General features: G+C 37.0%; 1 protein-coding gene across 1 annotated transcript in view; it reads left to right on the top strand.

The window, feature by feature from the left end:
- The window catches only part of LOC142322782 (lysophospholipase D GDPD1-like), a 73694-nt gene that overhangs the window by 37584 nt on the left and 9507 nt on the right, over positions 1–26603 (top strand). Inside the window, exons 3-5 of the mRNA XM_075361858.1 lie at positions 9160–9341; positions 15117–15337; positions 18748–18881. Coding sequence (XP_075217973.1) covers positions 9160–9341; positions 15117–15337; positions 18748–18881 — 537 coding nt within the window. The remainder of the gene's footprint in view (positions 1–9159; positions 9342–15116; positions 15338–18747; positions 18882–26603) is intronic.

Below are 26603 nucleotides of genomic sequence, written 5' to 3'. Positions count from 1 at the left end.
CCTCTTTCGCGCAGCACACTAAGGTCAGAGGAACACTATATTTTTCCCGGCTTTCCGCCTGCGTTTAACAGACGGCTTCCCGGAAGCAGCGGTCCTGACTGTTCCAGGCACTCTCCGATCAGCGGACTGGCCACTACTTAAGGGTCCGTTCATTGGTTGAGGCCGCCGTAGGACCCTATCGCAGCCAGTCTTAATGGCCCAGCCGAATTGTTCAGCCATCAATTCCACCTCCTCCCTGTGCTCCATGCGCCATTCCAACTCTGTAAAGCAGCCGCACACTTGCGCCACAGTCTGTCCTGATACAGGTCCTGTAGGTTATAGCGACCCGAATCTGGAGCTCGTGGACCGCCACTGTAAGCGATCTCATAGGTTATAAGCCTATGATCACTCACACTCTCCTTGAGCTAGATAGCCTAACTACTTGTTCACCTAAGCAGATCGCCCGTCACCAAGGTGACGTCAATGTAACTTCCCCCAGTTCGGAACATATAGTCGCTTCTTGGCCTCTGGCCCCGTACTGTAAACTTGCTTTGAAATACCAGTGCGATTTTCTGCAAGAACAGTGGTGTACGTACACGTCGTCGAGGTTGTACAACAATCGGATGCATTTAGTCAACTTGCGTTGCTACGATTGTTATACGGAACAGCGGCGTAGTGTATTGCAGGAGGGCCACCGTTGGCTAAATAAGGTAGTTTTCTTTGTATGTCGGTGTCCCCATCTTCGTAGTTTGTGAGGTCAAGGAAAGTTTAGATCCTCTGGCAGATTTGGGATGCGATTTCGCTTCGACCTCACTGATGCTCTCTAGTAAGAGCTTTTAAGCTTTGATTGTTTCGAGCGGAGTTGCGTTAGGACAGGGGGCCTTGCTCGGAATAACTGAGCTGATCGCTCACCTGTTTTGTGATAAATGATAGGATTCTTTCAAACTGCAGTTGTAATGCCTGGCAGTGCAGTTGGTGTATTTTATTTTTGGTAAGTTGCTCTGCAGCAATCCGGGGTGATTGCCTCGAGGACTTGGTTGGTTTAGCCGAGGACTTGGTTACCAGTGACCCCTTCCTGCCGAGAAGGTCACTGTGCATATCTCCGCCGAGGCCACGGTCCTCTTAGGAGATCACAGAGGTCTCCACGAGGGGGAAGCCTTACTCTCTCGTGCACAGGCGGATTGCTCGAAAAATCCTGCCAATACCTCTGCGTCGAACTGTGTGGGGAAGATTTCGGTGGGAACCGTGCAGGGAGAGCAAGGCAGTGAGGGCGAGCCAAGGCTGACAGGAAGCTCCCTGCAAACTCTAGGGTGTTGGTGCAGAGTGGTGAGGTGATCGGCTCTGTCCCGGAGGATTCCGGGGCAAAGCCTCCTTTGCGGAGGTCTAGCTCGGGATCTGAAGTGATCGGGGGGATCGAGGGTATGCAGTCCGCTTGAGCCAAAATATCCTCTAAGAAGGAATCACCCATTTCGGTCGATTTTCGACAGTTAGTCGACTCGTACCTTTCCGAGTGTGCCTTCATGGTTTCTGAGCTGGCATTGAAATGCGAGGGCCTCCAGGGCGCTAACCGAGCCCTAGATTCGGTCGTTGATCGACTATCGGGCAAGGTGGACCAGGCGATGGAAGGAGTCAGGGACTTCAAACCGGTAACGGGGTGGGTGCTTGGCGAGATCCACACATCTTTAAAACGGCTGGAGGAGAAGGTGAAAAAGCCTCTCCTTCGCGGCAGTAACAACCGCACCTGGGCCTAAGCGGGTTAGTCCCCCCCCGCTAGTTCAGGCGTCGGCTAAAAAAAAATAAGCGGGCCACCGTCATGGTGGTTCCCAGTAACACCTGGTCCGGGGGCTTCGTCTGCGATGACGGAGCTGACCCTGAAGAAGGTCCAGGACTCGTGGAGAGAAAAGTTCCAGATCTCAAAAATCTGGTAACTGATTTATTGGCATGAAGATTTCCCTCACCAAAAATCAGGTTGATTTCTTCATTTCTTAAAAGAAATTTAAATAATATGGTTTCAGAAAGATATTCAAAAATAAATTTTAACCCTTGAAATTCGGAATAAAACTCAAAAATCTAAAAACTGATTTTTAGATGTATCATTGAGTTCCAATCTAGTTGTCATAGTGATAGACACTTACAGATCATAATTCATTAAAGTTTGTGCTTCAATCGGAAAATCTCCACTGCTACATTATATATATATATTTGGAGATGAAATATATCCAAAAATCTTCTCAGTTATGCCAAGAAACATGTGTAAAAATGTAGTAGCGGTAAATTGGGTATTTTTTTTAATCTTGAACAAAATATCTCTCTTCCAGTTTATATAATAGTGTAGATTATTCATAATAAAATGTTTCTTTAGCATTTATATAAATCTTCATATTGTATTTTCTAATTTGCAATAAACAAGTATGCCAGCAATTTGAAAATATTATAGCAAATTAAAAGACTAATTAGTTTATTGTTCGTCAGATTAATTATTCGAAATATTATTTTAACTATTATATTCATCGTAATAAGCTGACCGATCATATATCTTACGTTTTTAATATTCTTTCTTCCAATCCCGATTAGATTACGGTTGTACCGTCTGCTCTACAGCGCATCATACTGTGCTTAATATGCTGGATACACCACTCTTTTCTTCGTCTTTCAATGGTGCGTTTAGATCAAGAGCCCTGCCGCATGCGTACTTGATGATTGCGGTAGCTATCACTTTGAGATAGGCGAGACCACCTACTATCCCATGGAGTTGGTCTAGTGCTGAACTTGTCATCGCAAATCAGCTGATTTCGAAGTCGAGAATTCCAACGTTCAAATCCTACTAAAGGTATTTACTTTTATACGGATTTGAATACTAGCTCGTGAATACCGGTCTTCTTTGGTAGTCGGGTTTCAATTAACCACACATCGCAGGAGCGTTCGACCTGAGACTGTAAAGACTATACTTCATTTACATTCATACATATTATCCTAATTCATCTTCTGAAGTAATGTCTTACGGTACTTCCGGAACCTAAACAGAAAAGAAAGAGAGTAGCTGCAAGCATCTTATTCTGCCCATCTTAAAGGACAACTAGATCACCCGGTTCTTAAAGCAGTCTTCGCAAACCCCCGTTTTTCAACGGGTATGAAAACCATCCACCTAATACAACATCAATGGTACCAGTATCCGGTGGTTAATGTACCTTCTACATTTTGTCTTGTTTTCTATTTACTCAACGTATCACTGTACATATCCTCCCTGGAGACTCGACCCCGTTAATCTTCTCGAACTCACCGTATGTAATAAAAATTTAACAAATCGAACATTTTTTTCTTTCAGCAAACATTTTACCATTTTTATCGGAGACAAAGCCAGACGCAGTGGTATACACAGATGGATCGAAGCAGAATGTTACCGTTGGATGCGCTTTTGTTGTAATGACAGAACTTATGTGTTGGATCTACCTGGTATTACAAGTGTCTACAATTTTGAACTACATGCCATCAAAATGGCCTTGAATATCATTAGATCAAATTATCGTCACATATTTATCTGTAGCGATTTGCATTCCAGATATTCCTGTTACGAAAATACGTAATAAAATCGCTGATTGAGTCGTCATATCACACGGTTGAATTTCTGCTGGATCCGTAGTCATGTGGGAATCCTGGCTAACGAACGTGCGGATTCCGCAGCTAAAGATGCATGTAGCCGACCGTCTTTCACTACTCGAGTTACTACTACCGATTTTATTAATTCCATTACATACACTTCGAAGAAGGTGGCAAGGTGACTGGAGTGCCACAACAGATAATAAACTCCGACAAATAAAAGACACGGTGTTATCATGGGACTCTTCATGCAGCAAAAATTTGCCTAGAGGAAGTGGTTCTATATCGATTGCGGTTAGAACATACTACAGCTACTCACTGATACCTGATGTCAGTGAAGATGGCACCACTGTTCGTTCGATGCGACTGCCGCTTGATTGTGCACCACATCCTTGTGGAATGCATATGCTATTCGGACTTACGTCGCAAATTTAAATTGCAGAGTCACATAACGGCGCGTCCTAGGAAATGATTTGAATGTACTAGACAAGGTATTATTTCTTCTAAAAAGAATTAATATACTACTTAATACGATTTAACCGGTTGTAAAATTTGGTATTGTGTTTTGTTACGTTTTATGCATTATCCTAATCGTTGCGTTTCTTTTACTATTTCAATTTTATTCCTATTATTATCTTTGTTTTCATCATAGTTTTAATTCTATATTGCTAATATTTTAATATCTGAGAACAAGTCTCTTGTTATTATTTTGACCCGGGCGATGATAACGCGAATGCGGTTTTTGGCCCTTCAAAAAAAACGTGCGTTATATAAAAGTCAGGCTTGAAAGTGTTGTATCAGCAGTCAAGGTAATATTTTCCTCCACCTGTAATGAAGGAATGCATTTATTTCCCTCAGTCTGGTTCAGATGATCCATATACAGGTGATTTATGTATAATTATTGGCGGTATCTGAGCTCATTCTACTAGCGAAAATAATTAAGATTTCATATAAACATGGGTTCGGAAACGTTCCGTTAGCGAGTTACGGCTAGCGAAAGATTTTGCCCTGATTCCTGGGCAAAAAGTGAAATAAAACCACACTGAAATTCTAAGACTCAAATTAATAAACTTGATGGTTTATAATTTTTTTTTTTTTTTTACCTGATAAATGAAATAAAACACGTTTCAGAACCATATCTCAGTCGGTTTCATAATATCCGATGTAAAACAGAAAAATTTGTTTTCTAAAAAATACTTTTTTTTACGTTTGTAATATAAAAATTTTGACGTATAAATGCGTAAAATTTATTATCAAAACTTGTAGAGAACTTTAACTGTGAGAAAATTGAAGACAAATAGCTCAGTATAAAACAAATATAATTTCAAGAAACTTAATTTTACGGCTAAAATTTACCTTATGAAAACGTACTAAACGTGTTTGATTTCCTACAAAGTGCCAAGATAAAAAATAATTTTCTATTTTCCCATCTAGAAAGCGTTATAGCAGAGCTATAGCTGTATAAGGAAAAATTTTGTAATCTGTCTAATTTGGATATATGTGTTTTTCACCAAATCTTAACGTTTAACAACGAAGGAACCCAAAAAAACCGGATGGAAATTTCCGGATGTACGTATACGTACGCACGTACGTACATACGCGCGAGGGCACGCGCGTATGAGTTTGTTTGGTGTTGGCCTCTAAATCACCTTATATCTCCATAACTACTGGACCGATTTTCACCAAACACGGTTAGATTCGGTCTGTACAAGTTTCTATATCCAGTTATATATATGTGACATTGATTCCATTGAAATTTCAGCTTAAAAGGTTAAGGGGGCAAGGCTGTAGAGAAAGGTCACTCTCAGTATCTCGAGATTTCGCCTAATTAGTGTTATATATTTCTTAAGAGCATTTGTAAACGAGAAAAAATAACAATAGTTGTAAAAAAAATTTGCAAAACCGTTTCTCACCGGAACAAATGATCTAAACTACTGCTATCTTGCGACGTCACAACAGAATTAAATAAATTAACAATATTTAATTTGTAAAAACGATTCTCGGTCTTGCCGGATCTGGAACTCGATCGCCCGGTTGACCCGGTATCTGATGCGTTAAGCCTCGCGGCTACATCATCTGCCATCTCTACAAGCGAAATTTGTTCTATGTAAGTTGTGAAATTACATTTGCTTTAGTTAGTGCCGACCGTCGCCGTTAGTACGGTACCACCACACCCGCACGAATTAAATACGGTATGCGCGCGCGCTTTAGTTAGAGTCATCGAATTAAATAATATCGAAAAAATATTATATTTAAATAAAACGATAAATATTTTAGATTAAGTTGTGCGTGTAAGCCGCGCATCAGAAACAACCCGCAGTTGTCAGTTTTTTTTAAATTAAAGATAATAAAATTGAAATATTAATGAAATAAAAAACCATTATTAATGTTTTTCAGACGAAAAAGATTGTGTATCGTTCTAGAATTCATGTTGAAATTGAAAATTTAAGGATTTATGATTTGGTAAGTCGGTAACATAAAAATCAGCTATCCGTGCATTTTATGTCATGTCATCGATGTATGTTCTGTGTACTGCTGTGAATCGTTGCCGGTACAGTGTAGTTAAGTGTTTGTATGTTTGTTTTAATTAGTCATTGTGCAAAAATACCTTGGTGATTTACGATCGAGGAATACTTCGACAAGGCATTTATGTTGGGGGGGTGTGTGATGGAAAATTAGTGAAACGGTCCGTACTCTTCGAGAAATATATAGTAACATTTCTCAGCATTAGTACTTACTGCGACCGTTTGGGCTATCATAATTGCCGATATATTATGGAGGCTACGCACGCAGTCCGGGTATCCCACGACGCCTATCCCGGCAGTTCGGAGTTTTCCAGTCTGTGGTGTGGAGGACGCTTCGTAACAAGCTACACGGTAATCGACGAGTAAGGAGTCTTTAACCAAAAGATTCGTCCTCTTCGTTTGCAATATGCAACCGGTTGAATATGAACCACCACAAGGGTCGGTATCAGTAAACTCGGGCAGAAGTCAATCCACATCCACACACGACAGTAGAATGTAATCTCCAACACCGATTTAGCGTCAGTGTGTGATGTAGTCTAGTTTACGATCAAATTGGATCAGTCGTTCTCCCAGGACGTCTAAATAATGACATTTACTTGAATTTCCGTAAGGAATAATTGCCGCTGCTATTAGAAGATATTCCACTGGCATTAAGATACGTCGTGTACTTTCAGCACGATGATGCGCCTCCCCGCATCTCACGTGCCGTATCGCATACTTAAATGAGGAGCAATTTCCAGAGCGATGGATCGGCCGCGGTACTTGTATTTGTTTTTATATCGCTATTTTACGTTAATTTTCTTAGAATTATATTTTCTACAAGTTTTGATAATAAATGCCATTTACCAAAATTTTTGTTAAATAAAAACGTAAAAAAATCGTTTTTTTTTTGTCGACGAATTTTTTTTGTCTTAGGTCGGATATTATGAAAACGAAAAGGTACGGTTCTGAAACCTGTTTTATTCAATTTGAAAAGTCAAAATCTGTAAACTTAATCGGGTTCCTAGAATTTCGGTACGGTTTTATCTAATTCTTTGTCCGGCCAGGAATAGGGGCAAACTCTTTCGTTAGCCGTAACTCTCTAACGGAGCGTGTCTACCGCTGAAAACATGCTTATGTGAACTTTTTTAATTATTTTCGCTACTAGAATGAGCTAATTCGCCGGTAACACTACGTGAATCACCCCGTATTAAATCGTAAAACAAAATCAAAACGAAAATCAAAATAATGATAACTCTCTTAAAATTTGATGTTCATAAAATAGCAGTTAAGACGTAAATTATTTGACCCGTGCATCTGTGTTATATAGTTCTAAAGATAAAGTGATTTTACAAATTGAATGACAGTTCGCAACAATTATGAAGGCACAGATCTGAAATATAGGTTGTTCAAAAAGTAATGCAAGAATTTTTCCTTCTTTTGTTCAGGTTTAATCGAGGAAAAACGGGTAACACAATGCAGCAGAGAATATGCATTATCTTTTGATACATTAGATGGACCTATATGCCCAGATCCAGAATGCCTTCACAGAAAAGGACGGTATGGTTGTACCAAACAAGTCCTCTCCATCAAACAGCTGTACTACAAGTTCGAAGAGACAGGGAATGTGGCAGATCCAGCCAAAAATGATTGATTGAAAGAGCTAACACCAGAAAGGTTGATCGACGTGCAGGCTGCATATACTGTTAGTCCTTGTCTATATGTTACTTATTTAGCCGGTTTGGTCTCTCTGTTGGTAGTGTCCTCACAGCTTTGTGCAACTGTTTAAAGATCTTACAGAATTCATGTTGTTCACAAGGGCAGACACCGGTAAACGTGTAACTTTATGTCATCTGTAAATCCAGATGGGGAAGAACTTGATGATCGGATTTGAACTGATGACGCATGATTCTACCTCAATGGATACATTAATGCACAGATTTAATACATTAGGTGCATGGTAAATCCGCATTAGCTGCACGAGTCTCATTCTGCATGAACAAAAAGTTGGTGTTTGGTGTGGAATCTTGTGTAGGTGAATCTACACCACACAACAGAACAGTTCTGTTACATCACAACAGTTTTATTTTAGTTCTGTTATGATATTCTTTTATGATACAGTGAACAGTGAGCACTATGCATAGATGGTGCCACAATTTGTAAACACTATATCTGCAGACCGGTTAGAGTACTTGTGGTTTCAGGAGGACATTGCTACGGCTCATACATCCAACAATACTAAGGATGCCGCTTACAGAACTTATCCTCACACCATTCTTGAATTGCAGAACGAAATTGAACTATGTGAGGCTGCAATTCCTCAACAAATGTTACAGCATGTGTTTAAGAGCATGCAACATCATATTCAGTTATGTGAATCGCATAATGGAGGCCACTTTCAACAACTATTGTAACTTAGTCATTTTCCCATATGGTTGTATTACTTTTTGTACAGTCTGTATAAGGGTGTTGAGGTTGTAGAATCGTTGACCTTGTGTTAAAATTTGAAATGAATTATTGACGTGTATTTTTAATGAGAACTCATTGAACTCAAGTTGCGACAAAAGACTCGAAAAACAGTGTTTTTTCCATTCTTTCAGCAGAAACATTATCTTAAAAAATAAAAAGTTTAAGCTTTTCATACCCAGAATAAAATTATGTAAATTTTGAGGTTACTATAAGCTGTTTTGATATTATTACTGCTGTTGCCAGTTATTGAATGATAAACTATACAAAGTCACATGGAAGTGTAATTTGTTTGCTGTATCCTCTAGTTCATAGCTTTCCCTGGAAATAAAAAAATCAAACATAGGCTTTGGGAAATATTGAAATGGCTGTTTTGGCTTTAATCTAGTCAAGAATGATGCATTATTTAAGAAACAGTATTGCTACAGACATAAGGTTTAAAATTTTCTTATGGGTTTTTGAAAGAGTGGGGAAAACTATTAACAATCAAGAAGAAATCATTAAAACCAGCAGCAATTTTAGAATTAGTTTTAGTGTGAATTTGTTTTTAAATTATATTTTTTGGTTGAACTGTTCACATGTTAAATATATTTTTGATTTATTTTTGTTACAGGGCTGTCGCAATGGGTACAGACATGCTGGAACTTGATTGTCATTTAACACGTGATCGCCAGGTTGTTGTATCACATGATCATAATTTATTGCGTGTTACTGGTAAAGAATTGCTTATCTCACAGCTTGATTATAAGGATCTGCCTTTATTGAATACTTCTTTACCATTAGATTTTGATCCAGGTAAACTGATAAGTAGAAGCTCAATATTTTTTTTTTTGTCTTCAGTCATTTGACTGGTTTGATGCAGCTCTCCAAGATCACCTATCTAGTGCTAGTCATTTCGTATACCACCTACATCCTACATCCCTAACAATTTGTTTTACATATTCCAAACGTTGCCTGCCTACACAATATTTTCCTTCCACCTGTCCCTCCAGTATTAAAGCAACTATCCCAGGATGCCTTAATATGTGGCCTGTTATAAGTCTGTCTCTTCTTTTAGCTGTATTTTTTCCAAATGCTTCTTTCTTCATCTATTTGCCGCAACACCTCTTCATTTGTCACTTTATCCACCCATCTGATTTTGAACATTCTCCTATAGCACCACATTTCAAAAGCTTCTAATCTTTTTCTTCTCAGATACTCCAATCATCCAAGTTTCACTTCCGTATAAAGTGACACTCCAAACATATACATTCAAAAATCTTAGTTAAGATTTTTTATGCATGACTGGTCAAACTAATTTTTCTGTATTCTTCAGACTTATATGCTCCTGCTTTCTTGGTATCATGATTATAACACTTTTTTTGAAGTCTGACGGAACTTCCCCTTTTTCATAAATATTACACACCAGTTTGTATAATCTCACTTGCACTACGCAGTAATTCTACAGGTATTTCGTCTATTCCAGGAGCCTTTCTGCCATTCAAATCTTTTTATGCTCTCTTAAATTCAAATCTCAGTATTGTTTCCCCCATTTCATCCTCTTCAACTTCCTCTTCTTCCTTTATAACACCATTTTCTAATTCATTTGCTCCGTATAACTCTTCAATATATTCCATCCACCTATCGACTTTACGTTTCGTATTATAAATCGGTGTACAATCTTTGTTTAACACATTATTGGATTTTAATTTATGTACCCCAAAATTTTCCTTAACTTTCCTGTATGCTCTATCTATTTTACCAATGTTCATTTCTCTTTCCACTTCTGAACACTTCAATGCACTCTTCTTTTGCTAGTTTGCACTTCCTGTTTATAGTATTTCTTAATTGTCAATAGTTCCTTTTACTTTCTTCATCACTAGCATTCTTATATTTTCTATGTTCATCCATCAGCTGCAATATATAGTCCTAAACCCAAGGTTTTCTACCAGTTCTCTTTGTTCCATCTAAGTTCGCCTCTGCTGATTTAAGAATTTCCTTTTTAACATTCTCCCATTCTTCTTCTACATTTTCTACCTTATCTTTTTTTACTCAGACCTCTTGCGATGTCCTCCTCAAAAATCTTCTTTATCTCCTCTTACTCAAGCTTCTCTAAATTCCATCTATTCATCTGACACCTTTTCTTCAGGTTTTTAAACTGCAATCTACAGTTTATTATCACTAAATTATGGTCGCTATCCATGTCTGCTCCAAGGTAAGTTTTACAGTCAACGAGTTGATTTCTAAATCTTTGCTTAACCATGATATAATCTATCTGATTCTTGCAGTATCGCCTGGCTTTTTTCAAGTGTATATTCTTCTGTTATGATTTTTAAACTGGGTGTTGGCAATTACTAAATTATACTTTGTGCAAAACTCTATTAGTCGGTCCCCCCTTTCATTCCTTTTGCCCAGCCAATATTCACCCACTATATTTCCTTCCTTGCCTTTTCTAATGCATGCATTCCAATCTCCAACTATTTTTACATTTCTCATCTCCTTTTACGTGTTTAATTGCTTCATCAATCTCTTCGTATAAACACTGTACCTCATCATCATCATGGGCGCTTGTAGGCATATAGGCATTAACAATCGTTGTCGGTTTAGGTTTTGATTTTATCCTTATCTTACAATGATTCTGTCGCTATGCATTTTGAAATACTCTACTGTCTTCCCTATCTTCTTGTTCGTTATGAATCCTACTCCTGCATGCCCATTATTTGAAGCTGAGTTAATTATTCTAAAATCACCTGTACAAAAGTCGTTTTGCTCTTCCCACCGAACCTCACTAATTCCTACTACATCTACATTTATCCTATCCATTTCCCTCTTTAAATTTTCTAACCTACCAACCTTTTTTAAACTTCTAACATTCCAGGCTTCAACTCGTAGAATGTTATTTTTTTAATTTTCTGGTGACCCCTTCCTTAGTAGTCCCCACCCGGAGATCCAAACGGGGGACTAGTTTACCTCCAGAATATTTTACCAAGGAAGGCGCCTCCATCATTGCTATGTGAAAATTCAGAGAGCTACATTTTCTTGGAAAAAAAAGCAGCTGTAGTTTTCCATTGCTTTCAGCTGCGCAGTACTCAGAGGACTGAGTGATGTTGATATGGCTGTTTAAGTCATTGTGACTGACGTCCCTAACAACTACTGAAAGAGCTGCTGCCCTCTTTCAGGAATCATTCCTTAGTCTGGCTCTCAACAGATACCTCTCCGATATGGTCCAGCTACTCTGTATCACTGAGCACTCAAGCCCCGTCACCAACGGCAAGGTCTCTTGATTCATAGAGGGAGAAGCTCAATATAACAAGTTCTTTTAAACCACAGCGTTACTGGATCAGGAAAGTTCGGTATTAACCAGACGTTATTTAAAATTTCAGTTTTTATTTGCCATTAACATATTTGGTACTACAATCAGTTTGGGGCATATTAATCTAGTGATTATCAGACAGAATTATAGTATAAGAATATTTATAGAAAAGTAAATAAGTTATTTTCAGAAAATGAAATTCCATTTCTGAAAATGTGTTATATTCAATAGCCAACTTTCATTGCAGAGTGGTAGTGTGTCTATCTTTCATTTGGAAGGATCTGGGATTGAATCCCATTCAGCATTGACATTCTCATATTTCTTGACTAACTATATACAGGTGACTAACTATAAATACAAAATTTGTATCTAACATGTTACACAGCTTTTCTCACTATAATTTGGGAGCTAATTTCAAATATGATATTGAAGTTGTGTTACCATGTAAAGGTTTTACGTAAATGTTTTTATAATAAACTCACTTTGATCAACTACTGGTTACAATTAAGAGTAGTTTCTCTATTTTTACATTTAAACAAAACGCGTACATGCTTAATAAAGAAAAAATAAATAAACATTTATTCTCATGATACGTGTATCATGAGAAGCAGACACGTACAAAAATGTCTGTATAAAAACATCCTACAGACATCTGTTGTTGCCTACTATAGAGCTTAAAATCTTATTCAGTCAAGCTTCACTTGTCTATACTTTTAACAAACTTATTAGAGTGTTTTGCTATATTTTTATCAAGAAAAACTGATCAAACATCGTACAAGCGAAAACGTTTGTCAACATATTTTAAAAATTAAAGGTAAGACAATTCCAATGATTTAAGCTTTAAAAAACTGTAATTTTAAAGACGTTTCCAATAATTCTGACATTTAGAAATTGTTGTTTTAAAATTGTATTAATGTAGTTCAACTTATCTGTGTTTGAATAAATAAAAATTTAGTTGATTAAAAAAATTACTGATTTCTCAAATATTGATTGGTTTATGCATTTATTGGTAAATAAATCGTATGTTTAAATTGTATGTTTCTAAAATGATGTATTGCACAAATTTTGATAACACTTTTCAATTCAGCACCCCAAAATTAATTAAAATCACCATGCAGATACACAAAAAAAAAACCTTTTGTTGAATAGTGTTATCACTTGCCCTTGGAATGGGAAAGCATTCATAAAGTCTAATGAAACCAAATGTTCAGTGGCATAGGATGCAGAAGACAAGCAGAAACCACCACATTAAGGAACTTTGTGGTATCCCTAGTTCCATTGGATTATGCTCTAAGAACGGGAGTTCGTGAGAACAGATTGTCCAGATAATATGCCCACAATCGGATCTCTGGATGGGCGTTATCCCAGAAGACGCTCAAGACCAAGAGAATTGGAGAGCATCCAATTATCTTTCATGAGAGAGATCTACAAGAGAGAGAGAGAGAGAGAGTGAGAGTGTGTTATCAGTGTTGATTGATGGATATACATTTAATTATCAGTATTATTGTATACAAGTCACTCTTTTTAGTTAGTGTAATTAGAAAATCCACATTTAAATGGTTTTTTTTCAAATCAGTTTTATTTTAGTTTTCAACAATGTTTTGGTTGATAATGGATAATATTTCTGAGAAAAGCAAAAAATTACAAACAAGTGGAAAGAACTTTCTATAAGTTAAATCAGAAAACAAACTTGTTTTGTGAATGATATTAGTGTCCGTTTGTTAATGCATATATACTTTAATGTGAAGGTAAGTCATTAAAATACCAGTGGATGGATTTTAATGAGTCACATAAAATTTTAAATAATTTATTTTTGTGTTTCCCAGTGTAATTTTGAAGTCTTTTTCTGGCATTTCTAAATTATATTATTGGGGTGAAAATGAAAAAATTACTATTATTTAAAAAAAGTTTTTTTTTTTTACTGCTTGATGTACCTGCATACTGTGTTTGTGTTACTTTGTGGTTGGTTATTATTAAAAAAATGGTGTCTGACTTGAATTTTTGAAATTTTCACACAATCTGATTTAATATAATTTATTTAGCTAATAGTTGTGATATTTCAAATCATGCTTATTTTATGAGTTATCTTAAACTTTTTAACATTTTTTTCATTTCTAAGTGATCATGGTTGAAAACTTATTTTGTTCAGTTTTACTGCAAAATTGAGTGAGCCTGGGTCAGGATTGCTGTAAAAAAATTCCTCTTGTCTTTTGAGCCCTATTAAAACCAAAGAGTGTTGATTTACATATCCCGGAGGTGAACTTGAAGTTTGATTGACTACTGGGAACATCAGTTGATGGACATCTTATCCATGGTAACATATGGATAAGAGCGCTGCCTGTAGTTGTCTACCAGGTGACAGCTGACATTTTTCAGGTTCGGTTCTACGGATTTGAATATTAGATCATTTTGAACATTAGATGGGTTTTAATTAACCATGTCTCTCAGGAATGGTCAAGCTGAGACTATACAAGACTACACTTAATTTACATTCATACATATCATCCTCTGTATGATATGGTGGCTCTGGAGGCTAAACAGAAAAGAAAGGTTTGGTTCTATATGACGGCATGAGAGTGATTGGATTCAATCGAGGGTGATCAGATTCAATACTAGTAAATGTATCGGAGAATGCAGTCCAGGTTAAGTAAGCAGTATATTGTTTCGTAGAATTCTGTTGGGTTAGATGCACCTTCATTTATCATTTGTATGTTTATTGCCATTGTATAGGGAGCCTGAAATATGTTCATTCTATTTAGATGGAACCTTTTTAAGTATTTCTACTTGAATCACCTCATGAATATTTTTATGATGTATTGCTTACTTTTGTTTATGTTATTTGCAAATGGCATTTCAAAATGTTTTCTTTGAATTCGATTACTGCAGTGACTGTGGAATTATTTTCAAGCAAACATTTTACCATTTTCTACTGGAGACAAACCCAGACATAATATTATACACAGATGGGTCAAAGCAGAATGATACAAGTTTATTGTTTTGCAAGCATCCTTTTTGTTTAGTAAATTTGAGTTTAATATTCTTAGTAAATGAACTTAAATGAAGATTTTACAAATGTTGGTTTTTTATACTATCATTTATGGTTGTTGTGTCAATTGGGGGGTTTATTTTCAATTCATATTTTTTTGTTATTTGTTAACATTTTATAAAATATATTTATGATTTTTTGACTGGGACCTGAAATTTAATTTCTGTGTATATAGTTTATCAATTTTATAGTGTATTTTATATAAAAATACATGTTTTTCATTATTTTATAGGTGTGGTTTTTCATGGTTCAGGCAAAGAAGAAGATCGGAAAATTCCATTGCTTGACGATGTATTTAAAGCATTCCCCAACATTCCAATTAATATTGATATTAAAGTTAACGATGATAAACTTATTGAAGAAGTATCTAGATTGATATCGTTACATCAAAGAGAACATATCACAATTTGGGGTAATTTCAGTAATGATATTACAAAGAAATGTTATAAACAGGTCAGTTTACCTTTTTATTATTTTAGACTATATAAAAAGATTTGTTTTTGTTTAGAGTCTCAAATTTACAGTTTTCTGATATCATTGACTGGTTACTTTTTGACATTCTGCTGATCTTTTTAGTTAATTTCTTCAAAATGAGATTGTTTTACCACTATTCATAACAGATGCTATAAGAATTTATTTATATTTTGAAGACTTGTAGCGGGATCTGCTGAGTTATTTGCAAATGACATTTCAAAATGTTTTCTTTGAATTCCATTACTGCAGTGACTGTGGAATTATTATCAAGCAAACATTTTTTCTTTCAGCAAACATTTTACCATTTTCTACTGGAGACAAACCCAGACATAATATTATACACAGATGGGTCAAAGCAGAATGATACCATTGGATGCGCTTTAGTTGTAAATGACAGAACTTATATGTTCAATCTACCTGTTATTACAAGTTTCTACATTGCTGAATGACACGCCATCAAAATGGCCTTGAATATTATTAAATCAAAATAACATCACATCCTTATCTATAGCGATTTGTCATATATTGCTCTTCAAGCTTTAGAGGATTTGTATTCCAGATATCCTGTTGTCATCGAAATAGTAATAAAATCACTGAATTGAATCGTCTCATCACACAGGTGAATTTCTGCTGGATCTGTAGCCATGTGGGAATCCTGGGTAATGAATGTGCAGATTCCACAGGTAAAGATGCATGTAGCCGACCGTCTTTCACTACTCTAGTTACTGCTACTGATTTTATTAATCCCATTTAACATACACTTTGAAAAAGGTGGTAAGATGACTGGACTGCTACAACAGATAATAAACTCTTGACACATCAAAGATTTGGTGTTACCAGGAGACTCTTCATGGAGAAAAATTCACCAGTAGGAAGTGATCCTATATCGAACATTTATTTTCTAGCTTGTAACAATAGTATTACCTTTTATTTTAACGTTGTTCTTCCAAATAACCACAATCAATTTGGTCTTTATAGTTAAAGCCAAAACCTATGCGTCAGCATAGGTTTTGGATTTTTTACTTTCCCATCTAGATGACGCTGTAGGTCTAGAACGGAAACTTTTGTAATCAGTCCAATTTGGGCTTATGCAGTTTTTACCAGATCTTGTCATTTTGATACCTAAGGAATCCAAAAAACCAGATAGAAATTTTCTGGATGTTAATATTTGAATGTACATGTGTTCGGTGTTGGCCCCTAAATCACCTTATATATCCAGAACTACTGGACCAATTTTGACCAAACTTATACAGATTACTTCTATGTATGGATCATTGATGCCATTAAATTTAAATTTAAAAGGTCAACAGGGATGAGGCTGTAGAGCAAGGTCACCCATAGTATCTCGATATTTTGCTGAAGTAAGATCATATTTTTCTTAGGTACATTTGATAACAATTCAAAAATAACAATATTTGCAAAATAAAATTTTGAAAAATTGCATCCCCATCCTAGAAAATGGTTTTGTTGTTGTGACATCATAGGTGACTGGAAGAATTAAATAAATGAAAATATTTAAAGTGTATAAAAGTAATTCGTTCTGGCGAGATCTTGAGCTCAATCTCTTGGTTGACTTAGTACCTGGTTCGTTAAGCCTCATGGCTATACCAGTTTGCTGACTGTACAAGTGAAATTTGTTCTATGTAAGTTGTGAAATTACATTAGTGTAGGTAGTACTACCTGTCATCACTAGTACTGCCACACCTGCACGAATTAAATACAGTTTATGCACATGCTTTAGTTTGAATCTTTCAATAAAATAAATGCAAAAATATTGTATTTAGATAAATTGATAAATATTTTAAATTAAGTTGTGTTTGTATGTGTGTGTAAATCATGCATCAGAAACAACCCAAGTGTTGTAGCACTTTCCTGAAGGTGGGTTTAGCCATTGTGTTGTCAGATTTTTTTCTTGGTGTGTGAACGTGGATGTTACCATTCCCATGTTCTACTGTTTGGATTCTGACTCAAAATAATGAAACTAAGTTTATCACAAGTTAATATGCGATATAATAATTTATTACCTGCTAAAACCATTGTTTAAGTAATGTACAAATGTGAATTCGGCTGTCTTTTTAGAATTTTGAGTCTACTATCTCAAAACCGATCTTGGATACGTTTACAATAATTCAGCTTAGGACAGAGAGTCTCAATGCTTACACTATAAAATACAGCATTTTCCCAAATTTTTGTGAGCCTGTCATTGCAAATAAAAACATTAATGCATTATTTGCAAAATAAAATCATACCGCATTTGTACTGTTGCATATCGGTTGAAACTGCCATCAGTTTTCCATTATTATGAAAATACCACTTATTATAAACCTTGTATTAGAGTGTGCTGTTATTCTGTGATAAATTTGTCAAGTAAACCTATTGGTTTGGTCTAGTGATGAACTCATCATTACAAATCAGCTGATTTTGTTTTCAAGAGTTCTAAGGTTGAAATAGCAGTAAAGGAAGTTACTTTTATACGTATTTGGATACTAGATCGTAGATACCAGTGTTCTTTGATGGTTGGGTTTCAATTAATCACATATCTTAGCAATGGTCGACCTGAAACTGTACAGGACTACACTTCATTTACATTCATACATATCATCCTCTGAAGTAATACGTTACAATGGTTCTGGAGGCTAAACAGACAAAAAATGAAAAGAAAGAAATTCTTCAGGATGAGCTAACATTTTTAAATAAAGAAATGAGGTTATAATAATGGAAAATTTTTCCAGAGAGCTGATATTTTTTGTTAATTTACCAGATCATAGTTAATATGAATATCAGACAGTTTCAGTTTAATCTATTTAGTAGTTTTTCTTCTGTTACCATTTGTTCCTTTCTTATCTGAATGATCCTTGTAATATGAGATTCAGGATTAGTGAATTTGGTTTAATAGTAGTAAAGATAGTAATAGTAATAGTATGTAAAATTTAGAAAGCTTTACGTGTGGATCAGTTAATTTGAAAAACAACTAGTTAACTGTTGAAGGAAGAGATTTAGACAAAATAGAAAATAATAGGCACCTAACCAATTTAATAACTTATTAAAAAAAAAATTAAATTTGTTTTATTGCTTTGTTTTATTACTAGTCTATACATGATGGTTAGGAATTTTTCTGACTGCTCTGTCTACAGGTTGGGTGTCTCATAAGATGTATAGGCAAATCATCATAATGCATTTTATAACTTTAAAAGCTACTCGTACTTTCAGAAGATGGAAACCCTTAATATTGATAGTCATCTTCCTAATAACTTTTAAAATGATCTAAGGTCATCATTTTATGGTTTGAAATGAAATTTAATAATAAATAATAATGTTGATCCTAACTTTTACTAATTTTCAAGGTAATAATTAACTTTATACTCGTAATTTGTTTTTTTTTTTTTCAGAATCCACAAGTCAATTTGCTGTTTTCAATGCGACGGGTTATGGAGCTTTTAATATTGTTCTACTCAGGTTTATTGCCATTCTGTCCCATTAAAGAATCTCACCTTGAAATTTTTCTTCCTTCTATTTTTCTCAGGTATTAAACAGTTTATTTTTTTCTAATTTTAAAAATAAATTTTTTAGATCATCATGAGGTTACTGTCATATAACAGACAGTAATTTCACACCAGTAACAGATATAAGAAAAATAATAAAAAATAAATAAATATTTGGAAGTCATTGAAAATTAGGCCCTCTCTCCGTAAAACAAGTTAATCGTAAGACAGTGCCATTAATTAAACATCAGCAGCCAAAGTTAATTATTTAAATAGGTATATACAGAGGGGTTAAAAAATGTACTTTGTTTGCTAGTACATTATCTCATGACAAATTTGAGTTGACATGACAATTTTTGGCACTGAGAAAAGGTTATGGTGTGTGTTCCAATTGTCCACCAGCAGCTTCTATACAACACCCATGGTACCAAACTGCACACTGAACCACAGCTGTTAGTGTATCTGGCATAATGACAGCACATGACTACGATTTTTTTACATAGTTCATTGATTGTTGCTGGTTTTGGTTGATACATGTCATTCTTGACAGTATCCTAGAGATAGACGTCTAGAGGTGTCAAATCAGGAGACCAAGGTGTACTTAACAGCACCTCTTTGACCCATCCACCATCTGGGTAGAGTTTTATCAAGGTATAACACATCTCGATGGTAGTGAGGCAGGGCTCCGTCTTGTTGCATGTAAAAAAAGTTCATCACAATACAGGTTTTGGATGGGTGGCAAAATCCTTGTTTAAAGCATATTAAGATATGCCTCACCAGTTACGGTACCCTCAAAGAAGAACGGACCAATCAAACCATGCACTAATAGACCATACCCCACAGCAACTCCTGGTAGATTTACTGCCCAGTCCACATGAGTGTGAGGATTTACAGGAGCTCAGTAGATACAATTGTAGTGGTTCACAGTACCGTTAAGTTTGAATTGTGCCTCGTCAGTCCACACAAACTTCCCTGTAAATTCCTCATCCTTGCCAACCTTGTGCTGAAACCATTCACAGTACTCCGTCCTTCAACCTGGGTTATCCTCATTCATCGTGTGTAGCAGTCCTGGAATTTACACTTTTCACTTTGCAGTCTTCAGAATGCATCTTACACTTGACTGGCTCACCCCACTTTGGTGGGTTTCCTGGTTCACTGATTTTTGCGGTGATTGGATGAAAGTTGCAACACTGCCAGAATTGTAGCTGTTCGTGGTTGGTCAGATCTTTCCTTGTGCACACATCTTAACAGTTCCGTCGGCTTCCATTTTGTTGCAAATGTGGGCAATTGTTTGATGTGTTGGTAGTGGTCTTCTAAGAAATTGGATAAGTATTCAAGAAATGTTAAGCAAACCTCAGCCATTGTTGCTACTTGACTGTCTTCTGCTGCGCTGACTAATATGACTGGCTCGTTCCACCACCAACCACCTGCGCATGTGTGGCATAAATTCCCAGCTCCGCCTACAACGACCAATTTAATACCTTACACTGCACTATACATTAGATTAGTGAGTGTAAGTCTTTTTGTGTAGATATTATTTAATTACAAACCGTGGGTACACTTTTTTGGACTCCTCAGTATATATATATATACTGTATGTATATATATATATATATATATATACATACAAGGTGTCCCATGAGGAACGTGACATACTTCAAGGTGTATTCCTCTCATCAAAAAATGAAGAAAATTTTATAAACATAGTATTGGAAATGCTTTGTTAGCAAGTTGCAGCTAGTAAAAGATTTTGCCTGAAATTTAGCTCCCTGATGAAATGAGGTTGTACTGAAATTTTTAAGGTGTTAATTGAAGTGCAAAATTAATGGTTTCAGAACTTTATCTCTGGTAGTACTCATGATATCCAAAGTAAAACTGAAACATTTGTTGTCTGTAAACGGTTTTTTTAGGTTTGCAATACAATAACTTTGTTAAATGACCAATAAATGCAAAAAAATTATTAATAAAACTTGTAGAAAGTCATTTCATTTGTCTTTTGTTTTGTTTCTTGTTCAGTAAATTTTGATTTTTTTAAATGTTTTATTTTTATTGAACTTATTTACATCAATATTTTTAGAATTAAGTTCTCTGCAGGGTTTGTTGATAAATTTTATGTATTTATTAGTCATGTAATGAAGTTATTATATTGCAAACCGAAAAAAATGGTATAAGACAACAAATTTTTAAGTTTTACTTCAGATATCATGAAAACTACTGAAGATACAGTTCTGAAACCTGTTCTATTCAATTTTTAAGATCAAATACCATAGGAAACCATTAATTTTGCCCCTTAATTAATGTCCTAAAAATTTCAGTACAACTTCATTTCACCTAGGGAGCTGAGTACCAGGCAAAATCTTTCACTAGCCATAACTCGCTAACGAAGTGTTTTCAGACCTATCTTTATACAAACTTTTTTCATTATTTTGATGAGATGAATGCATCTGCAAAATATGTTGGTTTCCTTGTGGAACATCCTATATATAAATAACTGAACCACTGTAAGGTATTACTTCAGAGGTTGCATGGAGATGATATGTATGAATGTAAATGAATTGTAGTCTTGTACAGTCTCAGGCTGACCATACCTGAGATGTGTGGTTAATTGAAACCCAACCACCAAAGAACACTGGTATCCATAATCTAGTATTCATATTCGTATAAAAGTAACTGCTTTTACTAGGACTTGAACTCTGAAAATCTCTGGATGTCCAGGATCAATCCACCTACCATTCATCGTCAACTGATTCTATCTCCTGCCAACTCCATAAAAATTATTTCCATCTCGCTTAACCCTGGTACATTGCCTGCTTCAGTTACATTACTGGTCAATGAATGTATTTTGGTTTTAATTTCTTTTATATTTTTTCTATCAAACTTTCAATAAAGGTCTGAATTAATCTTTAACATTAAAGGTGCTCAACTCATTATTTATTTTTCCTTTTTTGTACCATATTCCAAAGGTATGTCTTCCATTCTTGGCTTGCAATAAGTTTCATTATCACATAATCTATCCGTTGACTTTCAACATTTTCCAGTAACACCACTATCCTATTTTTCTTTTGTATTTTCTTACTTTCATATAATATGTACTTCGCATATCTTATGAAGTTTTTTACTGAATTGATGTTAATACTAAAATTGTTGCTTATTCCTTATTGGTTGTTAAAGAGGTAACTTACTTTTAATACAGGGTTTACATGTATTTTTGATACTAAATATACTAATTGATTAGTAGTGGGGGGGTCATCAGATTTGGTACTAATTAATATTTTTCCACTTGTTTTTCCCCCTTTTTTTTTTTAGTTTGATTATTCATAAACTTTTTAATATTTAAATTGTAATTAATTAAATGGATATAGAAAACTATTACTAAAATATTTAGCTAATAACATGTTTAAAAAAAATATTTTCTGTATTGTATATCAATTTTATTTATTTGCATATTTTTACATATTTGCATCACTATTATCTCATAAATATTTTATATACAGTTATATAGGTTGTTTTATTGTAATCACACCAGGCGATTTTCTCATAAAATATACACAATACAAAAAATAACTTAAACAAGTTACTAAGATTGGAGTTGTAACATTGAATTTGACCTTAACAAGGTCAAAATATTTCAAGGTTAAATTTTTTAAAAATAGAATGGCTTATTATTGACCCCAATGAAAAGAGCAGAAAATTTTACATTGGAATATGTGCTCACAATATGACCTTGGAACTTTGTTGAAGGTCATACAGCTAACCATCAGAGATAGTGTATACAAGAGTTTAAATTGATTTTTATGCTCTTTCCCATAATGTTCGGGATAAATGGCTCGGGATATAAATATTCCAGGAATATTGTATTACCTTCAAAAATGTGTAACTCATATAGCACTGTGTATAGACTTTGGCCTCCAAGACCAAGGAGGTCAAAGTGGTTCAGAGACCAGCTCCTGTTCCAGCAAAGCCCAGGCTCTATGCTAAGGTCGTTTTTTGGCCAGGCCAAAAAGTTGGAGGTCAACAAGGCAGAGGAATCGACTAAGAGAAGTTCTGACTTGAGAAAGGACTTCCAGGCTGCCCTTCATGACAGCTGGGCCTGCATATTAGGATATAAAAGAGACCAGCAAGGGTCTAGTTGTGGCAGCCGATAACAAGGAGATAGTCCAGGTCATCAAGGACTCTCCTGCAGTGCAGAAACTTGAGATCAAGGTAGACCCTAAGTAAGGTCGTAGGCCTCGTGTCATAGTGTATGACATTGACCGTGGTCTCTCCGATGAGAAGGTTCTGACCCTGATGAGAGAGCAGAACACCGACTTGGATGAGGCTACGTTCAAAAAGGAGTTTAGGCTAGTCTTCAAAACAGGAAAGCGTGATGCCGCTCGGTATCACGGGGTTTTTGAATTATGCGCTGGTCTCTTCCAGAAATTCTTGTAGGAAGGTAGAATTTTCCTGGATTTCGCATTTTGCCGCGTCAAGGAATATCTTGACGTGCAGCGATGTTTCAAATGTTGTCGCTTCGGCCATAGGGCCAAATTCTGTAACTATGGGTCGATCTGTGGGCATTGTGGTGAAGAGAGCCACAAGTGTGACGATTGTCCGCAGAAAAAGAGGCTCCGACTTGCGTCAACTGTAACAGTTTGCGTAACAGTCATAGGCATTCTGTGAATGAGAAGGAGTGTGGTTGTTACAAGAGGGCATTTGAGATTTATTTCAACTATCTCGATAGTTAGGTTCGGTCAACTAAATCCCCAAGGGTGCCTATGCAGTCCAAATTGAGTTAGGTAAAGGTTTCGAGAGACGGAGCCTCGATGTTGTTCTTCTGCAACACCCGTACGTAGTCAGGGGTGATCTGCCAGGTTTTCCAGGTCGGAAGAAGTTTTTCGTTGGTGATAGCAAATCCGCCGTACGGCGGAAGTCTTTAGGTAGGTCTTGTGCAGGAAGTCTTTAGGTAGCGTCTTCATACGGCAGGCCTCTGACACTTATCACGTCGTTGTCAAGCTTGCCGTGGATGGTCTGAACCTGGTTGTCGTTAGTTTGTACTTTCAGTACAGGGATCCCACTGCACAGCATTTGGAAAGATGGGATAGGATTATTAGATTGGTAGCGGGTCGTCTTGTTCTTATAGGAGTTGATGTGAATGCCAAATCGTCTCTTTGGCACAGTGGGATCACTGGTTTGCATGGCATTTCTCCCGCCACCATCCCATTCGGTCGCCCTAAAGCATAAGACCGTATGTCTGTGCTACAAACTGCTGCTGAGCCACGAATCAGTTAGCGACTAGTCCTAACTAGCTCCTACAGCTAACTTAATTGCGTGAGCGAGCTAAGCGTGATGCCACAAACCACTCGCTTTGTGTCCCAACGTTCACTTTTCATATATTACTAAAATTGGTAGCCGCACCCCGTAAACTAATAAAAATATATATGACACTCAATAAATTAAATTTACTTCGTCAAGACACCCCAACCCAGTAGTGGGAAGACACCCACCTTGTGACGTTAGCGGTCGCCACACCACCCCCTCCGTTCCAAATCCTGAGGGGATTTACCGGAAGTCGTCTTTAGACTCTCTAATTGATTATATCTCACAGTCATCAGCCAGGCCTCGGCAGACATTTGCATCAGTAAACACATATTAAATTTTGCCTTCACGTAGACCTCAAACGAACATCTTCATATCCAACCTAACATGATTCCCTCATACTAACTAACCGAAACCGCGGAAGCGTGGACCCCGCGCCTAGTACAGATTTGACAACCGCTCGTGACTGTGAATGCTTCAGAAAACGAACGAGTTTAAAGTTAAATCAGTGCTACACTTATACCAATTAAAATTGTGTTTTACGCAAAAAATAAATTCAGACCTACACCCAAATAAGTCGACCAGTTTAGGTCACCTAACAAGGGGAACGCAACCTCATTCCGGTTCGTGCAGGAGCTGGGGACAAACCCCGCATTCCCACCAGGTCCCATCATGGTGTCGCGTGTGATATTACCAAGTCACGATCAGGACCGCCCCCGGTCGCACGGGCTACCAACCCCGGCAGCGCAGCCCCCCCCCCTACCATGGGCGGGAGCACCAAATCAAATTACAAACAATACCAATATAACCGTGGCACAATGCCAATGCGCCTACCTCCAACCAATCTAATGCCTAAGCCGGAAACCTAGTCACCCGGGATCCTACCGCGATCGAGTACCTCGTTCAAACTCCCTCTGCAGTCCTACACATTGCAAAGGCGCGAAGAAAACCAGCCTAGTGGCTGGTAGACCATTCCTCGAGGATCATCCAGTTGGTTCGGAGATCCAGGAAGGAATGTATTCTCTCAAGTTCCCTAACAGCTCGTGAACGTTCGACCTCGTATCGGGGACAGACGTAGAGGACGTGGTCCACTGTATCATCAGTCCCGCAATCTGGGCATTGACTCGAATCCACCAAATCAAACCTAGCCAAACTCGCCCGAAAGGCACCGTGCCCGGAGAGAAACTGTGTGATATACCGATTGAGGGAGATCTATTTAATCGCACCTAAATTAGACTATAGGAAATATACATGCGTGTAGCGACCTGTGAGGGATTCGTCCCACCTGACCTGCCAAGAGGCAAGGCCCCGGTCTTCAATCTCCTGCTTTCGTTCTGACGTCAAGAGGTAATTTACCTTGAAAATTTAACGTTCCTTACGTTCATTAGCCAAGATATCTATTGGTTTGACTCCGGCTATAACATAGACTGCCTTCCGCGAGACTATTCTGTAACCACCTATAATAGACAGCAAGAGGAGTCGCTGGCCTCGCAGCAAAATGCCCGCGCAATACCTAAAAGCCATACGGTGAGCCCATACAGACGCAGCATACAGCATAATAGCTTCGCCGACACCTTTGTAAAGGATACGCATGGGACGGTAATTTAACCCTCAGTCGGGATGAATGACTCTACGAATTCCATAAAAGGCATCAGCGTCATTTTTTGCTATATACTGTAGATGTTCCTTGAACCGAAAATTCTCATCAAGGATAACACCCAGGTATTTTTGGGTCGTACGTACCTAATGGGGAGACCAGCCATCCGAACCCGGATTCGTCGGGAAGCAGCTAATCGGCCTTTAAGCAACATCATTGTGGTTTTCTTTGGGCTGAAAATCATCTTATGTTGGAGACTCCACAGTCGGAGTGTCTCACAAACACGAGCAGCTCGGAACTCTACCTCGTTACACGAATACTCTTCAATCAAATGGTCAGTGGCCAATCTAACATTAATTCACAATATAGACCTTCTCAAAAACCTTGCCATTCACGGGCAAGAGTGTTAGTGGACGGTAAGAACTAACAGCAGGATCTTTGTGTCCTCCTTTGAACAACACCAAATCTCCACGCTTCCAACACGCCGGAAAGTGGCCGGCGAAAAGCAACCTGTTATATATTCTAGGTAGAGGACTAAGGACCACTGGAAGCGCTCGGACGAGGAGTTCCACTGTGATACACTCATATCCGGGGGCCTTGTGCCGTGCCATGCTGCAGATCACCTGGCGTACTTCCGCCTCAGTGATCTCAGAAGATTATATGTTGGTCACGAAACTCGCAACTTCCCGCCTAACTCGCTGGTAGTACGAAACCTCACCTACCACAGTGTCATCTGGAAGCAATCATTCAGGAAAATATTAAGGACACGGTACTTATTAATTACCACACCATCGCGGGTTGACAAAGCTTACAGGACATCTTTTATGCGCTTATGTCCAAGGGCTCTATACACAACGCCCCAAGGGTCTAT

This window comes from Lycorma delicatula, chromosome 4 (genome assembly GCF_047948215.1).
Source record: "Lycorma delicatula isolate Av1 chromosome 4, ASM4794821v1, whole genome shotgun sequence".
NCBI lineage: Eukaryota > Metazoa > Arthropoda > Insecta > Hemiptera > Fulgoridae > Lycorma > Lycorma delicatula.
The sequence above is the reverse complement of the archived record's forward strand: the minus strand, read 5'-3'. Positions and strand labels throughout refer to the sequence as shown.